A 19,897-nucleotide genomic window follows, 5' to 3' on the forward strand; every position below is an offset into this window, starting at 1 on the left:
GATACCCTACATTGGGGAGTATGTGCATGCGTGCCTCTACAGACTTGGATAACTTTAAGAAGGTGCAAGGTTAAAGAGGTGGCTCATCACAATACATTTAAGGGAATTGGCCTATGGAGGCTTATTGACAAAGGAGATGACTAAGTTGATGGCACAGGACTGAAATTCAGAATTATTCCCCAGAAACTCATTTAGCCTGTGAGGAACCAAATACACTATTTTGAAAGTCGAGGACATTTCTGTGTCGCTGACAGATGCCATATTTTACGTAAATTACTTGACTAAGTGAGAGTCTGGAGAATGAATTCAGAATTTTTCTATAAGAAAATGTATTCTGATCATCAGTTCACACTCTTCTCTGGCACGCACAGGATGCAAAAGCAGTTTTCATTTATTTTTAAGATAGATTTGATAATTCTACTTGTTTTCTTATATAATGATGACCAGATATACAGGTGCATCTCACTAAATTAGAATATAAAGTTAATTTATTTCAGTTATTCAATACAAAAAGTGAAGCTCGTATATTATATAGAGTCATTACAAACAGAGTGATCTATTTCAAGTGTTTATTTCTGATAATGTTGATGATTATGGCTTACAGCCAATGAAAACACAAAAGTCATTATCTAAGTAAAGTAAAATAGTTAACAAAAAACACCTGCAAAGGCTTCCTAAGTGTTTAAAAAGGCCCCTTAGTCTGTTTCAGTAGGCTTCACAATCATGGGGAAGACTGCTGACTTGACAGATGTCCAGAAGGCAATCATTGACACACTCCACAAGGTCCCAGAGTTCCAATTTTCATTTGGAAATGAAGGTCCCAGAGTCTGGAGGAAGAGTGGAGAGGCACACAATGCAAGCTGCTTGAGGTCTAGTGTGAAGGTTCCACAATCAGTGATGGTTCGGGGAGCCATGTCATCTGCTGGTGTAGGTCCACTGTGTTTTATCAAGACCAAAGTCAGTGCAGCCGTCTACTAGGAGATTTTAGAGCACTTCATGCTTCCCTCTAGCGACAAGCTTTTTGGAGATGGAAATTTCATTCTCCAGCAGGCACCGGTCCACACTGCCAAAAGTACCAATACCTGGTTTAAAAACAACAGTATCACTGTGCTTGATTGGCCAGCAAACTCACCTAACCTTAACTATGGGGTATTGTCAAGAGGAAGATGAGAGACACCAGACCCAACAATGCAGACGAGCTGAAGGCTGCTATCAAAGCAACCTGGGCTTCCATAACACCTCAGCAGTGCCACAGTCTGATCGCCTCCATGCCATGCTGCATTGATAAAAAAGGAGCCCCGACCAAGTACTGAGTGCATTTACTGAACACACATTTCAGTAGGTCAACATTTCGGATTTTAAAAACATTTTTCAAGCTGTTATAAAGTATTCTAATTTACTGAGATATTGACTTTTGTGTTTTCATTGGCTCTAACCAATAATCATCAACATTAACAGAAATAAACACTTGACATAGATCACTCTGTTTGTAATGACTCTATACAATATACGAGCTTCACTTTTTGCATTGAAGAACTGAAATAAATTAACTTTTTTATGATATTCTAATTTAGTGTGATGCACCTGTATGTATATATCTATATGGCTATTTATGTAGTTTTTTTATATAGTTCTCACAAACATAGAGCTTCACCAATTGTTCATAATATTTATGCCAATATTTTATCTTTTTAATCTTGTTTCGATATATGCGGACCTCTGGATTATTAAACAACACTATTCTTGTGAGTGCAGCCGTTTTAGAAATATAGACTGCATCATATTCCTTGGTTTTATATAGCTACATCCTCCATATATGTTATATACGGTATACATAAACACAAACTTTGAATCCATTTATCGACCTCTCTCCCCAAATACTAAATATATCATAATAAGTGTTTTGCAGATAGTAACATGCCCCTTTCTACATATTTATGATTCCAATTGTATGCCTCACTCAGGTCCAATTTTACACTACAAAATCTGGTCCCACTAATGTTTACTCACCCCCTTTGTGAGTAGGCCTTGCCTTAATCCTTTTCGTTCCTATGCATTGTGATGTGCTATGTCTTTAACCTTGAGCTTCTAAGCGCACTAGCAGCAGGTTGCTCTCTACAGCGTCCTGGTTGCGGTTACAACCTGTGGCACGCTAATCATTGCAGCACCTACATATAAGTCTATGGCGTCATGATTATCATCACAAACAGCATCACAATAGCACTAGGAATGTGCATGTGCGTGTCATCTTCATGTCTGTAGGACTACTCCCCAATGTTACTTAGCGTCCCTTTCACCTGCCAACATTTTTGCTTGTTTACACCTAGTGATACCACAATCATTTATTTCATTGTTCTATATAAGTGATTTTGTGCTTCACTCGTGACCAGTTCAGTTTTTGTTTTCTCCTATGATACAGATAGTCTTTATGTACTGCCCTAGGGGTGTTTACAAGTTTTAAATTGGTGCCATTAGTATGGATATGTACTCAAATGATCAGTCTTTTTGCATTCTTTGTACACTTAACAGAGGCCCTTGAGACTCAAAACGTGTTGAGACTATTTTATTCCAATTAAAGGATCAACTCTTCATCACTACCAAATAACAATCATTTTCTGTCATGGCACTCTGTGCCCCCTCTGACATCCCACCTGTCAGGTTAGTAATTATATCATAACCTGGGTTCTTTTTCACTTATCTGTGCATCTGGGTGGGATATCTTCAGCAGGTTGAGTCAATATGATCACTACACCTTCTGCATTGCTACCAACATATATATATATCTACAATAGTGTTGCGCCTATCTTATCACAACATGCTGGTGTAACTTCATATGCCTAAAGTTATCTGTTATGATGTATTAACCCTATGAGTTCCATTCTTTTCTGTGGTCCTTTTACTACTCTGCTATTATCAATCAATATCCTTACATACAAGCAAGCCTACGAGGCACCTCTTGCTCTTCCAAATACCCATTGTAGGTTGAAGCAATGAGGTCAGTGCACCTATCTACATATGGTCATAGCACAGGCTGAAGGAGGTCTGTGGCACGTAACACCGATGTGGGTACAAACACTAGGAATATCCTGTCTTGAGTGGCACAATCTATGTAGCTTCATTTGTTAGGAGGCAAAATCAGTGTGGAATTATGTTTGGGGGTACCACCTGTATGGCACTAGAGCAGCAATTACAGTGGATATAAAAAGTCTACAAATCATTGTTAAAATGCCATGTTTTTGTCATGTAGGACAAACAATTGTCAAAAAGAATAATTTTAAAACTATTTACACCTGTAGGTAGGGATTCATGCTCTCAGGTAGGCATTAGGTAGCGTTCACACAGGCACCGGATTCTTATGTCATAAACAATGTGACTTTTATTTATACAGGTTGTACAGCACCGTAAAACAAAACCATAAACACAAAATGCCTAGCCTTGTCCACGCGCTAACTAAACAAAATAGAGCCTGGCTACACATACACGGCTGAGCTAGTCCCAGTTTGGACAAATAAAACAGCTATTGAAACCACTGAAACTTGCAGTTAGGTGCACATGGCTTGTGCAATCTCTTCTCAGAGAGAGATTCTGGCTTGTCTCTCTCTCCAGATCCAATGCAATCCACCATGGTCAGCTTTCCCCAGCTGACTAAGGTGAAAACCTAGCCTAGTTATATGCAGACCTAGCCAGGTACACCTAATCAGAACCTGTAGAGCTAGGATTTAACCCTGGTCCATCTGGCTTTGCTACAACCTTTAAAGGGAAGCTTTGACCATGAAAATGCAGTCCAATCCTCAGGCATGCTGCTATAGAGCAGAAGCAACCGAGTAAAATGACATCGTTTTGTGAGAAAAGATTCAGTATAACCTGTGTTTTAATCATTTAAAACCTCTACTCTTTCTGTGAATTCTGGCCCAGTGGGCGGTCCTATCAGTGATTGACAGCTATCTCTGTATGCACACATATACATGGAAGGGTGTTAGGACTGCTTATAGGACCAAAATTCCCAGAAAGAGCTGAGGTTTAAATTATTAAAACCAAGGTTATACAGAATCTTTTTTCACAAAACCATATATGAATCTGCTCAACTCCCCCTGTTCTATAACATGCTACCTGCAGATTAGACGGCATTGTTATGATGACAGGTTCCCTTTAATCAGTCATCCATAATTTGCATGAATTCATTGAGAAAACAAACAAATAATTTTCAGAAGGAATATAAAAATAACAAAACTATAATACTGTAGTTGCATAAGTGGGAACACCCTCCTATAATTTGGGATGCGGTAGTGTTAAGATTTAGCCAATCACATTTAAAATTCATGTTGCATAGAAGTCAGTACTAGTGTTGAGCCACCCCCGTAGTGTTCGAGTTCGGTTCGGTTCGTCGAACACCCGTGTGTTCGCCGAACTGTTCGTCGAACTGTTCGTCGAACACCTTCGAACACCGTTAAAACCAATGGCAGGCAAACAAAAACACATAGAAACACATAGAAAACACCTTCAAAGGTGTCCAAAAGCTGACAAACTGCTCAGAAGACACAACTAACACATGGAAAAGTGACAAGTACATATAGTCATGCGAAAAGAAAAGAGGTGGAGGAGTAAAAGGAGGGGGAGACACAGATATAGGCATGTCATGCCCTTCTAAAATCCAAAAAGTGAGAAGCCGAGACGGCCAGTCCGCTCCTGCCCGTGCCACCTCCGTGTCGCCGGGTTTGTGCCAGAGCCGCGGTGAACCCTGACGGCCAGCCCCCCTCTCCCAATACTGGTGCCTGTCCGCTGGTGGGTCGAGAGAGCCCCCCTGTGGTGGAGGCAGCTCTAAGCTTTTTAATTTAAATTGTCCCTCTAATTTGAATGAATACACTTTAAATCCATTTACAAGGATCTATTGGAGGGCAAGTCTCATGCCAGCAGCCGCGTAATTCCAGCTCCAGTAGCGTCCACTAAAGCTGCTGCAGTTAAAAAGCTTTTATAAGGATCGAGCTCGGCTGTCCACCGCAAGGCATCCTAGTGCCAGTCCCAGCCCCTATGCCTTGGGGTGCCTCCTGATGCTCTTCACTAAGTATCCCGTGGTCCCGAAGCATTTCCTTTGAAAAAATTAAGTGTCCAAACTACAGGTGGTGTAGCTTGCTTAACAGCCGGGATAATCCGCTGACTAGCAGACACTGCTACTAGGCACAAAGTATTTCCTGGGCTAGATGCAGTTAAAAATTTGTAAGTAGATACTCTCGTTGGATGCTGAGAAAGCATTCCATAGAGTCTCCTGGCACGCCATATATGATTCTCTTAAAAAGCTTGGGGTAGGGGTCTAGGGGACCCTTTTATAGCCAAAATCACGGCCCTGTATCACAATACGTCACCTAGGCTGAAGATAAATGGAACTGTAGCACCGAGGGCTCGGTTGCTACAGACGTATTGCACCTCACCCAGAGGTGTGATATCTCACTCTCAGATAAGGATGGAGTGTGGATCAGGACCCGACACCTGCATGCATTACACCACATTGCCGTGGGGCAGGGCGACCAATATGCCCCTGAGATGGGCACGACAGTCCCTGTCCCTGGCTGGAGTGGGGGGAGGGAACACTGAGGAAGGGGAACCCTGCAGTGCAGGAGCAGGGAGGAAGCAGTTCCTGGGTGCATTGAGAAGGGAGTATAAAAGGTGGGCACCATCTTAGTTCAGTGCAGAGAAGTCTGAGCAGAAGTGGCAGGGAGCAGGGGCTCTGCATGAGCTCTGCTCCGGAGGCGGGCCTAGTAACAGAGGCCCAGGCCTGCAAGAGGGAGAAGGAAGGAAGAGGAGCGGAGAAGGCTCCAGGAACGAGGAATGAAGGGATCCCAGGGGTGCGGACGGGCGAGTCGCCACCGCACGCCCGAATCCACCTGCGTGGAGGGGTCAGGCCAAAGGGGGAGACCGGTCCCCGAACTAGTGGAGGCAGGAAACGACCCTCAGCTAGAAACCGGAGGCTCTGACATTTTATGTGGCGCAGCCCCTTGCTCCACCCGCTAGGAAGGCACCACATAGGGTCAGGGAAACTGGCGCCAAGTTTACCAAGAGGAGGCCCGAGGCAGCCGGACAGAAGTGTTGGTAAGAAAGGCCAGACAAAGGACACACAAAGGGGGTCCTGTGAAGCGCTCCAAAGTTATCTGGGAGTTGTCTGAGCCCCTCACCTGGTGAGCACAGTACGACGTGGGCAGCCGTTACCTGCAGACGTGGTCTGGATAATAAGAACTGTGAGTAAAGGCCCTGAACTGCATCACTGACTCCATGTCGTTACTGCTGCTGCCCTGCACCATCACCCCCATCCTCCGCATACACTGCCCTGAGGCTATACTCCTCCCGTGGGGAGTTATGCTACGCTCTGCTGCACCCACAACACCAGCCTTAGCGGTCTGCCCTGTAGCGGCGGTTCACTCTGACCGCAATCCACGGGTGGCGTAGTCGGACATTTAAACATCAAAACCACATAAATAGTTCCGCCACTGGTTTGTCCGCCCTGAGCCACGGAACCGGATCGCCGCCACGAAGACTACAACCACCAGCATCCACCAAAAAGGGTCCGGCTCCGGGTGTCCCAAGGCCCACGGGGTGCGTCAGAACATTTTCATCACCTTTCACAATCACCAATGGGACAAGGCAGGGATGTCCTCTGTCCCCTCTCTTATACATCCTAGTGACGGAGCACCTGCTCTCATCAATTCGCCATAACCCCAATATTAGGTGGATTGAGGTGGGAGGCACCGAGTACAAGTGCTCTCTATTTGCTGATGATGTCCTAGTATATATCACTCAATCACATATATCCATCCCTGCTGTTATGGCTGAAATAGATCACTTTGTTACATGGTAAAATTTTAAAATCAATGCAGCGAAGTCTGAGGCCCTCGATGTCTCCCTCCCTAAATCCATATAGGATTCCATCCAGTCCAACTTTCCCTTTGCCTGGCCCTCACAGGGTATCAAATACTTAGGAATTCCTATTCATAGAGACCTCTCCCATCTATGTTATCTTAATTTTGGGCCCTTTATTGAACAATTCCATACAGACCACGGTTGGCAAGTTAGAACTGTAAGATTCACTACGTGAACCACTGGTGTTTTGTGGAAAAGCACATGTACACCGCGTTCCAAATTATTATGCAAAAAGTGTTTAGGAGTGATAAGGGAAGAATTTGTTTGTTTGTCAGTTAAACTCATTGATGGTGATGTGTGTCAGGGCTCTTTATATCACTGTAAGCAATTGCAGACACCTGTGCTAATTAGTTTGGCAGGTGTGTCCAATGAAAGGCAAGACTACTTAAGAAGGCTCTCTCACATTATTAAGCAGCCTACATTTTCTGCCAAAATGGGAAAGAAAAAGGATGTGTCGGCTGCTGAGAAGCAACAAATTGTGGAGTGTTTAGGTCAAGGCATGACTACAATCAACATTGTGCGATGATCAGGATGAAGTGTCTTGGCAATCAAGAAGTATGTAGCTGATTCACAGTACACACGTGTGCGTGCTGATAAGGGCAAATTGAGGACTCTTTCCTACAGGCAATTACGTCAGGTTGAAACAGCAGCGGCAAAAAAGCCTTGTCATAGCAGCAGACAAGTTTTTGAAGCTGCTTGTGCCTCCAACGTCCCCCGAACAACAAGATGCAGGGTCCTTCAGAGGTTTGCAGCTGTGCATATGCCATCCTGTCGACCTCCTCTATCCACTTCACACAAGCAGAAACAGCTCCAGTGGGCCAAACATTACATGAAGACTGATTTCAAAACTGTTTTGTTCACGGATGAGTGCCGTGCAGCGCTCGATGGTCCAGATGAATGGAGTGGAGGATGGCTGGTTGATGGACACCCCACGCAAACACGGCTACAGCGCCAACAAGGAGGAGGTGGAGTAATGTTTTGGGCTGGAATCATGGGGAGAGAGATTGTCGGCCCCTTTAGGATCCCTGAAGGCGCTAAAGATGAACTCCATAATGTATGTGGATTTTCTCAAACAGCACTTCCTGCCATGGTTCAAGAAGAAGAACCGTGTATTTCACAGCAAGATCATTTTTCTGCATGATAATGCACCATCTCATGCTGCACATAAAACATCTGCATCTCTGGCTGATATGGGCATAAAAGGGGACAAATTTATGGTGTGACCCCCATGCTCCCCTGACCTCTACCCCATTCAGAACCTTTGGAGCATCATTAAAAGGAGTGTCTATGATGGCGGGAGGCAGTTCACATCTAAGCAACAGCTCTGGGAGGGTATTCTGTCCTCATGCAAAACAATTGAAGCAGAAACCATCCAAAACCTGACAAATTCAATGGACGAGAGAGTTCAGAAGCTCCTTTCGAACAAGGGGTCCTATGTGAAAATGTAACATCACCTAGAATAAAGTTTTGAGTTGAAAACTGTTTGATTTCAGTTTCTAACAACCTGCTAATGCTTATAACTTCAAAAATGACCATTTTTTTGGTCTTTATTAAAATGAAAAGGTTGATCGAAAAGTTTGGGGGATCTAAGAGTGTGGCAACCCAGTAGTCATGATTACTTCGAATTCTGACAATATGAGGGTCATGCTGCAGGTAGTGCAGCAAGAAGGCACTTATGTGTCTTGCGCATCTCGGAGCCCCAAAATTATTTTCCGGGCTAGATGCAGCTAAAAATTATTTTTAATTTTAAATCTGGTGAAGCTTATTATAGATGGCCTAATAGGATCAGTGCTGCACACTGCTACAAAGCCCAAATTATTTTCCAGTCAAGATACAGATAAACATGATTAGTAATTTGAAAGCTTAAAACGGTTGGTAGGGTGATTTTAACCAATCATCAAGCTTTTACTCTCCCCAGGATGACACAGGGGTAGAAAAGTCGTTTCGGATCCATGATTTGTTCATCTTTATGAACGTGAGTCTGTCTACATTATCAGTGGAGAGCCGCGTGCGCTTATCTGTCAGCACACCACCAGCAGCGCTGAACACACGTTCAGACAGAACGCTGGCTGCGGGGCATGACAAGATCTCCAAGGCGTAAGTGGCTAGCTCCGGCCATTTATCCAGATTGGAAGCCCAAAAAGAGCAAGGGTCCAGTGACACAGTCGTGGCTTCAATGTTTACTTGGAGATACTCCTGTACCATCGTCTCTAGGCGTTGACTATGTGTCAGACTTCTTGTCTCCTGTGGCCTTGCAAAGGATGGGCTAAAAAAGTGGTGAAATGATTCCGCAAAATTGATGTTACCAGCAGATACTGTGGTTCTGTTACGGTTTGAGTGCTGAACACTTGACGGTCCCACGGTTGGCAAGTTGGAACTGTGAGATTCACTACGTGCACCACTGGTATTTTGTGGAAAAGCACATGTAAGATTCTGCAACAGTCTCTGCTGATACTCCTGCATGCGTGCATCCCTTTCTATGGCAGGAATAATTTCTGCAAATTTACTTTTGTACCGGGGATCTAACAGTGTGGCAACCCAGTAGTCAGGATTATTTCTAATTCTCACAATTCGAGGGTCATGTTGCAGGTAGTGCAGCAAGAAGGCACTCATGTGTGTTGCGCATCCAGGAGCACCAAGTCCCTGTTGTGTTGGTGGCGAGGTAGCAATCATGCTTCCTTCCTCTGTCCTCTCCCCCCAACCTCGCACAACAGAAATGTGATCAAGGTCTCCCTCATCTGATGAGTCTTCCATCAGTTCGTCCTCCACTTCTTCCTGGGCTCCTGCACCTTCCTCACTAGTTTGGCTGCTACCATGCGCCCTGGTAAAATCATCTCCCCCACCCTCACATGCCTGCCGCCTTGGTGCTGCCGACAGTCTGGACCTTGCAGATGTTAGCCCTTCCGCATACAACTCCTCCTCCTCTACTTCCTCCACCTCCTCTTGTGCCACCACCTGACTCCGAATTCTGTTTAACATGTGCTCCAGCATGTAAATCACCGGAATAGTCATGCTGATAATGGCATCGTCAGCACTAAACATCTTCGTCGCCATTTCAAAACTGTGCAGAAGGGTGCATAGGTCCCTGATCTGAGACCACTCCTCCAGCGTGATTTGCCCCACCTCTGAATCTCGTTGGCCCAGGCTATACGTCAGAACGTATTGCACCAGGGCTTGTCGGTGCTGCCACAGTCGCTGCAACATGTGCAGAGTTGAATTCCACCGGGTAGGCACATCGCATTTTAGCCGGTGAAGTGGCAGGCCCAACGACTTCTGTAGAGATGTAAGTCGCTGAGCTGCGGGATGCGAACGGCGGAAGTGAGCACACAGCGACCGTGCCCTCTGCAGAAGGCCATCTAGTCTGGGATAGTGGGCTAAAAATTGCTGGACAACCAGGTTCAACACGTGAGCCATACAAGGCACGTGTGTGACATTGCCCCGGCGAAGGGCCGCACCCAGGTTTGCAGCATTGTCGCACACGGCCTTCCCTGGTTTCAGGTCCAGTGGAGACAACCATTCATGAAATTGGTTCTCCAGAGCTGACCACAACTCCTCAGCTGTGTGACTCACATTTCCCAGACATTTCAATGTAAAAACCGCCTGATGACGTTGAGCCCTACTGCCAGCATAGTAAGGAGGTGTGCAGGATCCCTTCTGCGCAGTTAGAAAGCTTGTGGCATGACCAGACAGGCTTTGGATGCAGGTGGAAGACCGAGAGGAGGTTGAGGAGGCAGAAGCAGTGGAGGAAAAATGACATAAAGAGGATTGTAGCACAACTCGTGGGGACGGCAAGACTTGGACAGCAGCCCCTTGTCCTGCTGTCACCATAGTTACCCAGTGCCCAGTCAGCGACATGTAACGCCCCTGTCCATGCCTACTCGTCCAAGTGTCTGTGGTGAAATGCACCCTGTCACACACAGAGTTTCTCAAAGAAGCGGTGATGTTGTGTGCGACATGCTGGTGGAGCGCAGGCACACCTTTCTTTGAGAAGTAGTGCCGACTGGGCATCTGGTACTGGGGCACTGCGACGGACATAAGGTCTCGAAAATCCTCTGTGTCCACCAGGCGGAAAGGCAGCATTTCTGTAGCCAAGAGCTTGCAGATGGTGAAATTCAACCTCTTAGCTTTGTCATGGCTAGGAGGAAATGGTCTTTTACTTGTCCACATCTGAGGGACCGAGGGCTGGCTATTGTGCTTAGACGGGGTTGATAAGGGTGTCCCCGGCAAACTGCCGGTCTGTGAGGAAGATGCAGGCGGACATGTTAGGTTGCCTTGATCCAAAGGTGGTGCTATCGATGTCGGACAGCGCTCAAGACCAGCTGGTGTTACCACCTCCAAAGAAAATGATGACCTGCCAATCACGCTGGCTGTTGCGGGTAAAGAGGTGGCAGGTCTGCGCCCCAAAACAGGTGTGACTGCTGTCCCCCCAGTCACAGAGGATGAAGAAGCCGCGGATGCACAAGATATGGCAGACGGTGGTTGGCCCGGCCGGCTAGACCGCATTGTAGCACACTGAGCTTCCCACTGCAACTTATGCTTCATGTCCATGTGCCGGTTCATGCATGAAGTACTCAAACTATGTATTTTTTGGCCTCTACTTAGCTTTTGCTGACAAATGTTACAGATAACACGAGTTGGGTCATCTTTATCGATCTGAAAAAATGCCCAGGCTATGCAAGGCTTAGCACCCATGCGACCTGAAGAGCCACCACGACTTGTGGTGAGAGGCAGAGTTGTGTTTGAGGATGCAGTTGTTGACGTGCTTCCAGTACTACGTCTCTGTCCAGGAAGGCGCAACCTGACCTCGTCGTCACTAGCATCTTCCTCCACCTCCTCTGCTGACCTCATCTCTTGGCTGACTGTGGGTTGACAGTAAGTGGGATCTCCGACCTCATCATCATCACCCTGTGCGTTATCACACCCGTCGTCCTCAGAGCCAACCTGTTCCTGCCCTGACAAAAAACTAAAGTTGTCGCTCCAATCAGGTATTTGAGTCTTATCATCGTCTTCCTCATTGTCTCCACCAACAGGAGTTACAGTTTGGGAATGAGGGTCTACATTATGGTCAGAACCTTCTGCGTCTGGTCCTGGATCCGACTCATAAAGATTCTGGGCATCAGTGCAGATCATTTCCTCGTCTGGATTCACAGAAGCGCTGGAGTCGACCTCTGATTCCCAGGCTATAGTATGAGTAAACAGCTCTGCAGACTCAACCATCTGTTCTACCTCATACTCAGACGGGCAGCTGGAGATTTGGGAGCTGTGAGGAAGCAAGTGCGATTTGGGTGACACCTTTGAGGACTGGAGTATTTGTGATGTTGAAGTTGATGTGGAGGAGAGCCCACTTAAAGGAGCACTTGATATCCGTTGAAGCACCTGCTGTTTTTGTGCCTCATCTGGAATTTGTAGCGATTGGCGTGGCCGTAAGAAAGGGATCTTATCACATTGTCCGCTAAAAGAAGTAGACATTTTAGTTTGGCTGGTAGATGGTCTTTCTTCTGCACCTACCCCACGGACACAACCTTTTTTCCCCTTCCCAACACGCCTATTCCCCTTTCCACCAGCAGCAGGCCTTTTTCCACTCATTTTGGTGGTTAACTAATTCACAACTCTGGAGTTGTTTGCACAAAAAAACAATGGATGGTAACCGAGCAGAGCTGAGTGGCCAAACTGTGGTATTAGGCCAAAACTATTGGCTGGGTTAGATGCAGAAAAAAATTATTTTTAATTTGCAACCTGATGGAGGTCAGTATAGATGGACTAATAGACCAAGTCCCACACACTGCTAGAAGCCCAAATATTTTTTCAGAGCTAGATGCAGAAAAAAATTATTTTTAATTTGCAACCTGATGGAGGTCAGTATAGATGGACTAATAGACCAAGTCCCACACACCGCTAGAAGCCCAAATATTTTTTCAGAGCTAGATGCAGAAAAAAATTATATTCAGTTTGCAACCTGATGGAGGTCAGTATAGATGGACTAATAGAATGATGCTATGCCCAAAAGATTTTACTTCACTAGGTGCAGTAAAAAAATTGGTATTCTATACACAGGTGGTATATCTTGCAACACAGATAGGCTACTCCACTGACTAAGACACTCTGCAATAGGCCAAAAAGGATTAGCTTTGCTAGATTCAGCCAAATGCTGTGAAAAAAACTTGCACAGCACTGGCACAGACCTGCCTGGCAAAAACTGATAGGAACTGATGTAACCAAGTCCTGAAAAGGACTCCAATTACAATTAGTCTTTACTCCCACAATCTATCTATTTAAGAGCACAGACCTGCCTGATAAAAGTCGTAGGAAATGCTGTAACCTAGTCCTTAAAAGGACTGCAATCACAACTATTCCCTACTCCCAAGCTATCTGTATATTTGTGCAAAAATTGGCTTGAAATTAACAAGGTATAGCGCACACAGCAACAGCGGTGCCGTCTAACACGCAGCTGCAGCAGTGAGAAAATGGTGGCGACGGGGAAAATGGCTTGGTCTTATAGGGCAAGGACATGTGACATACACTGCCAATCACACATGCCCTTGCTTGTGTGAAAAAAAGCACTTCGCTCCGTGTGTGCGCTGCTGATAGGCTGACAGATTGCACCTCCCCACTGCAAATGCGGGAAAGAGAAAAAAAAATGGAGATCTTCATTGTTCCTGCAGAGATCCATCCCCTGCCCCTCCCCCCGCCCCGCTGTACACTCAAACTGCGTATTAACATTAATTTTCATCATTACTGAGAAAAAATCCAGTTATGATTTTGGTGCACGAACAGTTATCGAACATAACCTCGAACAGCCGAATTTTTCTCAAATTGTTCGTGTTCGCCGACCGGCTCGAACACCGCCCAAAACAGCTCGAATTTGAGATTGGCGAACAGTTCGAGTAGAACAACGCTCATCTCTAGTCAGTACACAGCTGCCATCATATAAAGTGATTCTGATTAACCCCATATAAAGTTTTGCTTTTCTAGTAGGCCGATATTCCTGACATCTTCTTGGTTACATTTGGCAGCAAAAGTCACGATCCTTAAACAGCTTACAACACAACAAAGGGATCTCATTGATGAAAGTTATCAGTCAGAAGAATGGTACAACAAAAAATTACGGTCATCAAGAAGTGGCTTAAATGTGGCATAATTAGAACTAGAGTGCCCTTAAAAATTGATGAAAAGTCCAAATTCCAAAAGGTATGTTTGGTGCAAAGCCAAAACTGCATATCACAAAGAGAAAAACATACCCACAGTTTAGCATTGTGGAGGCAGCATTATGCTTTTTGTTTTCATAAAACTGGAACTTTAGTCAAAGTGGAGGAAATTATGAACAGTTCCAAATATCAGTCAATTTTGAGTCAAAACTTTCAGGTCTCTGCTAAAAAGCTGAAGATGAAGAAAAATTTGACCTTTCAGCACAATAACGACCATAAGCATACCTCCAAAATCAACAAAAGAATGACTTTGCCAGAAGATGAAAGTTTTTGAATGGCCCAGCCAGAGCCAAGACCTGAATCCAACTGAAAATCTGTGGTTGACATGAAGAAGGCTTTATACAAGAGATGACCTCACAATCTGACAGATCTGAAGCACTAATGCAAGGAAGACAGGGCAAAGATTTCCAATTATAGACGAGCCATGCTGACAGACTCCTACCCAAAAAGACTGAATGCTGTCATAAATTCAAAGGGTACTGCAACAAAGTATTAGTTAAAGGGTGTGCATATTTATGCAGCACATTATTTTAGTTCTTTATTTTTCTTGTAGATTTGAGTTTGTTTTTCAATTGAACTGTACAAATTATAGGTGACATTACGGGTATGTTAAATTGTTGCATTATTGCCACCATATTCCTATTTTTTCTGTGCGTTTTCGCACAAAAAATGCAGCATTTTACTGCCCTAGTAAAGTGAGTGAGATTTATGAAATATCCTGCACACGTTGATTATACTTTCCTTGCAAATTTGAAGCACTTACAAATCTGCAGCAAGCCAATTCTTTCAGCGTTTTACACTCATTCTAACAAATGGGGAAAACACATAAAAAACACATACAAAAACGCATGTTTTTATGCAGCCAAGGCATATTTTTGATGCAGAAATGTCTTAAGCAAATACTCAATGTGTGCACATACCCTCCAGGTGGAAAAAGTTGTGGTATAATTCTTCTTGCCATGAATTTTTTTACATGACAAAAAGCGGCATTTTAACAGGAGTGTGTAGACTTTTGATATCCAGTGTATGTACTGCAGACGTCTGAATCCGTACAGTGTGCGGTGTCACAAGTTACCGTTGAGAGCCGTTAGTCATGTGACCACAAGAATGCGATGTGCATACTTCCGGACTCATTCTGGTTACCCGTGCTTGGCTTCTCTCAATATAAGTGAATTGAGAGAAGTCGAGCACGTATAGTTGGCATGTGACATCATGTATATAAATTTTGGTCACGTGACTGCCAGCTCTCACCAGCAACACCGATGAATCATGTAGAGTGACTGAAGACTTATCAGAAGACCAGACAACCATCCATGTATAAAAGCAGAAAATTAATGAAAAATAAACATTGCCACATAAAGAAAGAGTTAACACCAGACTGTGAACTGAACGACAGGATCGTTTACAATGGACTAACAACTGCATTTACATCTTCACCATTCAGCAGCCGCCACTAAAAGTGGAAGTAGGGGCTTACTACATATATAAATTCAATTTAAAGGGGTTGTCTGGCACTACTTACTTCTACATTGAAGGTGAAAGGTGTAAATGTCATCACCCCATATACCTGCCAAGGCGCGGGCATTATCAACAGGTATTGAACACATGTCCTGTTCAGTAGAATAGGATACATGCATGATACCTGCCTATGTTCGTGTGTGATTGTCAGGGAACGTGTCCTATTCTACTGAACAAGACGTGCACCTGCCTCGGCAGGAATCTGGGTTCATAACATCATGGGCACTACTCACCTTCAATGTGGAAATGAGCTGCACTGGACAAACCCTCTAATAATAATATAGTATGCATTATGCTTCCATAATCCCTAGCTGTAACTGCAGGCAATAAGTATTTTCTGTATTACATCTACAGTGCTGTGCAAATTAATTGGGACAAAGCATTTTAAGTAAAATCGTAAGCTCGTTACCAGTCAGTGATTCAAACCAGTTTTAACTGCTTTGAAAAGGTGTGAGTGTACAACCGTGAGTAACAAAATGTGGTTTGACTGATTTTAGTCAGAAAATAACAGCTAGCTGCCCCCTCAGCTTCAGCTGAGAGCTTGTTTCTGTGAGGAGTGGTTTAGTGTACTTTTTCTCCATGCCACAATTCCAAGTGTGTGAAGAAATTCCTGGAAGAAAATAAAGTAAAAGTCCTGGACTTGCCTGACAATTCACCAGACTTAAATCCTATAGAAAATTTGTGGAGCATTGTGAAGAGACGTCTTGGCAAAATGGACTGTACAACCAAAGAACGCATGATAAACAGTGCCATACAAGTGTGGTTCCATGATGAAGAATTGAAGAATTTATGCAGAAACTTGGTAGAATCAATGCCAAAACGCATTGAAAATCTCATATCTGCTAAAGGAGGACATATTTCTTACTAAAATTAGTATGTAACAGTGCATTATAACATTTTATTATTAAATAGTCAAAAATATGTTTTTTTTGGCTTTGTCCCAATTAATTTGCACAGCACTGTATGATTATGCAACAGGGGTCCATAAAAATCAAGTCTAAAAATTCAGGGGACAATTTATATTTTTTGGTAGCCTTGGTGACCAACATAGTTGCCATCTGGAGTCCTGAAATTAATGTTCACATCTCTTTAACTTGTACCTTTTTTGAGCATCTTTACTACCTACCTTAAAAATCGTTTTGCTTCGTCTAAGTGAGGTGTTACCAGCAAGAAATCATCAATAAGTCTCATAAAAACTCTGCAATAAGCAAAAAGCGTAACATTATAGAAGTTCAGATTATCCATGGGCTTGTTGATTGTCAAGTTACATAACCTTTCTGTAAAATTCTCCATCCCACCAGCTCCATTGCCCTAGTAGCTTACGCCAATGCTTACTTGTTCACATTTATGTAATTACAGACACCAATCACTGACCTCAGCAGGCACGTACCATACATGCAAGCCTCACGGCTGAGGTGTGTGAGTGGCTGCAGCGGGCACATGAATGTATGACCCATCAGCGCTGTAGGACAAGTAAATAGAACAACAAGGGATTTAACAGCTGAGTATTAGTTATTGAAATTTTATCACAATGCCTGTTAGTAGGGAATTTTTTTATGCCATAAGTGTCTGAGGTTCATGTACAGTATGTGGAGAATGGAGGTATCCTAACACACCCTGCAGTATCAAGGCGGACATCCATATAAAGTACACTTTCCTAACAACATGATTGCTTAATGGGAATCTGGCATCAGGTTTTTCCTATGTAAGCTGAAGACAGCATGCAGTAGGGGTTAAAACACAGATTTCAGCAATGCCTCTTATCAAGCTCTGTGCTGTTTGCTTGCAATGATTGTTTTAGCACCAGGCGCTTATCATTGCTGTGATTAGAGCAGCCTGCCACCTGGTCCGACACTCCCCCTCCTGTGATAAGCAGCTCACGGTCTATGGAAATTATACACAGAGCCTGGTGTCGATGGAGTTAGCTTCCACAGCTCTGCATGTTTCTGAACAGCTACACCCAGTAGCCTAAGTTTTCATTTATTTACTACTGTCCCTATATTGACTCTTCATCAATCGCCGCACGCGTACCTCACCCTGACTTTCCCTGGCGTATGGCTAAGGCTAGGGACGGGAGAAGATAAGCACTAATCGATCTTCACTAAACTCTATAGACAACAAGGGTAGACAAACAGGGGGAATTGCTTAGCTTTAGATGACTCCAGACAAATGCGCACATGGCCTCAAGCTGCAGAGAGGACGAAGTACTGCTCTTGCTAAAGCCTCACAAGTAGTAATGAATATCGCCGGCACCTCCCTCTCAGACACACCAGGTATTTATACACCCATGCCAGAGAGCTAATTAGATAGAGGGAGGTAGCCGCTGGGTCCTAGAGACAGCCAGCCTCTAAGAAGATGTCTGTAATGCCAAACTTAGAGATCTCCTGCAACCAACTGCAGGGCGACTGTCTGTCGCCTCTGACACACCCATGACAGGTGTCTTCTAACTGTCACAGTACTCACAGGTAATTTGAGACTGTCTTTGATCCTGGAGCTGATCATTGGCTGAGCCTTTGCCATTCTGGCTATTCTTCGATCCATTCAAATGGTAGTTTTCCATTTTTTTCCACGTCTCTCTCTGGTTTTGCTTTCCATTTTAAAGCATTGAAGATCATTTTAGCTGAACAGTCTATCATTGTCTGCACTTCTTTATAAGTTTTACCCTCTCCAATCAACTTTTTAATGAGAGTATGCTGTTCTTCTGAACAATATCTCGAACGACCCATATTTCTCAGGCTTTCAAGAAGAAATGCATGTACAACATGTGCTGGCTTCACTATTTAATAAGGGTCACCTGATTCACATCTGTTGCTTCACAGAATGATTGACCTCACTAATTTAACTCTATACTGCTACTATATGGAACACACCCCCTTTCAATTAATTATTCAAATACACAGACTCAAACATGCAGATCCTGAATGCTGAATCTGTTGGTTTTCTTAGGACTTACTGCGCCAACTGGTAAATTGTTTGACATGTGGTCATATAATTTATACCAAAAACAGTGATTAATCTGGTTAGTCATATTGAACTGCTATTATTTTGAACACTACTGTACATTGTTGGATTCAGGGTCTCTTTTCCTACATTACACTGCTCTCAAATGAGGTACCAAAAACCTGCTAACAGATTCCCTTTAAAGGTAATGATACTGTATTCATTGTTTGCCAGGCGTCTGTCTGTTCATCTAGATATCTCACGGCATAATGGCATTAAAGTGACTTGCACAATTCTACTATTCAGTAGCTAGAAATCACTGCTCTTGCTTGCTTACCACTAATCCACCTTAATACACGGGCCTATTGCTTTTCAGAGTAAATGTTAACTGTAACACCATACATACCCATTCTCTTGTATTCCACAGAACAACTTATTTTCCATATCACCGTAGCACAAGCTACAAAGTAATGCTGACAACATAGATCCCTGGGGTATTCCACAACACTGCATATAGAATCTGAAAAGAAAACAATTAAATTGACATTATAAAGGTTTACAGGAAAAGAAAAAAATTCATCATTCCTAAATACCTTTATCTAGCAATAGATTCACATTTTATCCAGGAGATGATCCTGTCTGTCTGACTAGCAGCAAACCTGACCATGTGCATTGGGCTCAGAGCTCTTGACAGAGAATGGGAGGTGCGCAGCATGGCTGCAAGCGATTGTGAAAGGGTCTAGAAGAAATTTTGTGCTGTCCCACAGTCAGCTGCTAATGCTGCGGTCCATGCCTCCAGTCTGAGCACAATGCACATTGCTCTGGCTAGCTGCTCGTCAGCCTGACGGGTACACTGCCTCCTTTTCTTGGTCTCAAGTGGCATGAAACCTAGTCTTTTTACATTGTAAGACAGCTTTCTCGCAGTGCATCAGAATGACTGCCATGCTCATTCACAACAGTGATAATATCCCTAGATAAAATGAGCATCTGTTGCTAAATTAAGGTATTTCCAAATTAATTAATTTTTTAAGGATTTATTTCTAAAATTGCAATTAAAACAAGAATATAATTTAGCTTATTTTTATGAGAATGGCAGAATTTAATGGCATTGCATATTCAAGAAAAACAATGATTTCACTACTGAAAACAGATCAAGCGCAGGGCCATGTCTGAGATTTATTACAACCTTTTATAAGCAACACCAAGTGTTTTATTTTTATCTTCCCCCCCAAAAATGGTGCTCATAGTATCCTGTGCATAGACTAAAGTGTATTGTCCGTCTGTATATTCATTATTTGCATGCAGTAGAATTTGGGATGAAGGTT

The 19,897-nt window shown here is 43.7% G+C and overlaps 1 protein-coding gene across 1 annotated transcript in view; it reads right to left on the minus strand.

Annotated features, from left to right (window-relative positions):
* The window catches only part of TERT (telomerase reverse transcriptase), a 205,528-nt gene that overhangs the window by 45,153 nt on the left and 140,478 nt on the right, over positions 1 to 19,897 (minus strand). Inside the window, exons 9-10 of the mRNA XM_073678343.1 lie at positions 18,979 to 19,092; positions 16,759 to 16,830 (exon numbers count right to left, since the gene is read on the minus strand). Of these exons, the coding sequence (XP_073534444.1) occupies positions 16,759 to 16,830; positions 18,979 to 19,092 (186 nt within the window). The remainder of the gene's footprint in view (positions 1 to 16,758; positions 16,831 to 18,978; positions 19,093 to 19,897) is intronic.

The sequence above is a fragment of the Phyllobates terribilis genome, unplaced genomic scaffold, assembly GCF_046119375.1.
Source record: "Phyllobates terribilis strain yellow unplaced genomic scaffold, ASM4611937v1 Scaffold_4__5_contigs__length_816908805, whole genome shotgun sequence".
Taxonomy (NCBI): Eukaryota; Metazoa; Chordata; class Amphibia; order Anura; family Dendrobatidae; genus Phyllobates; species Phyllobates terribilis.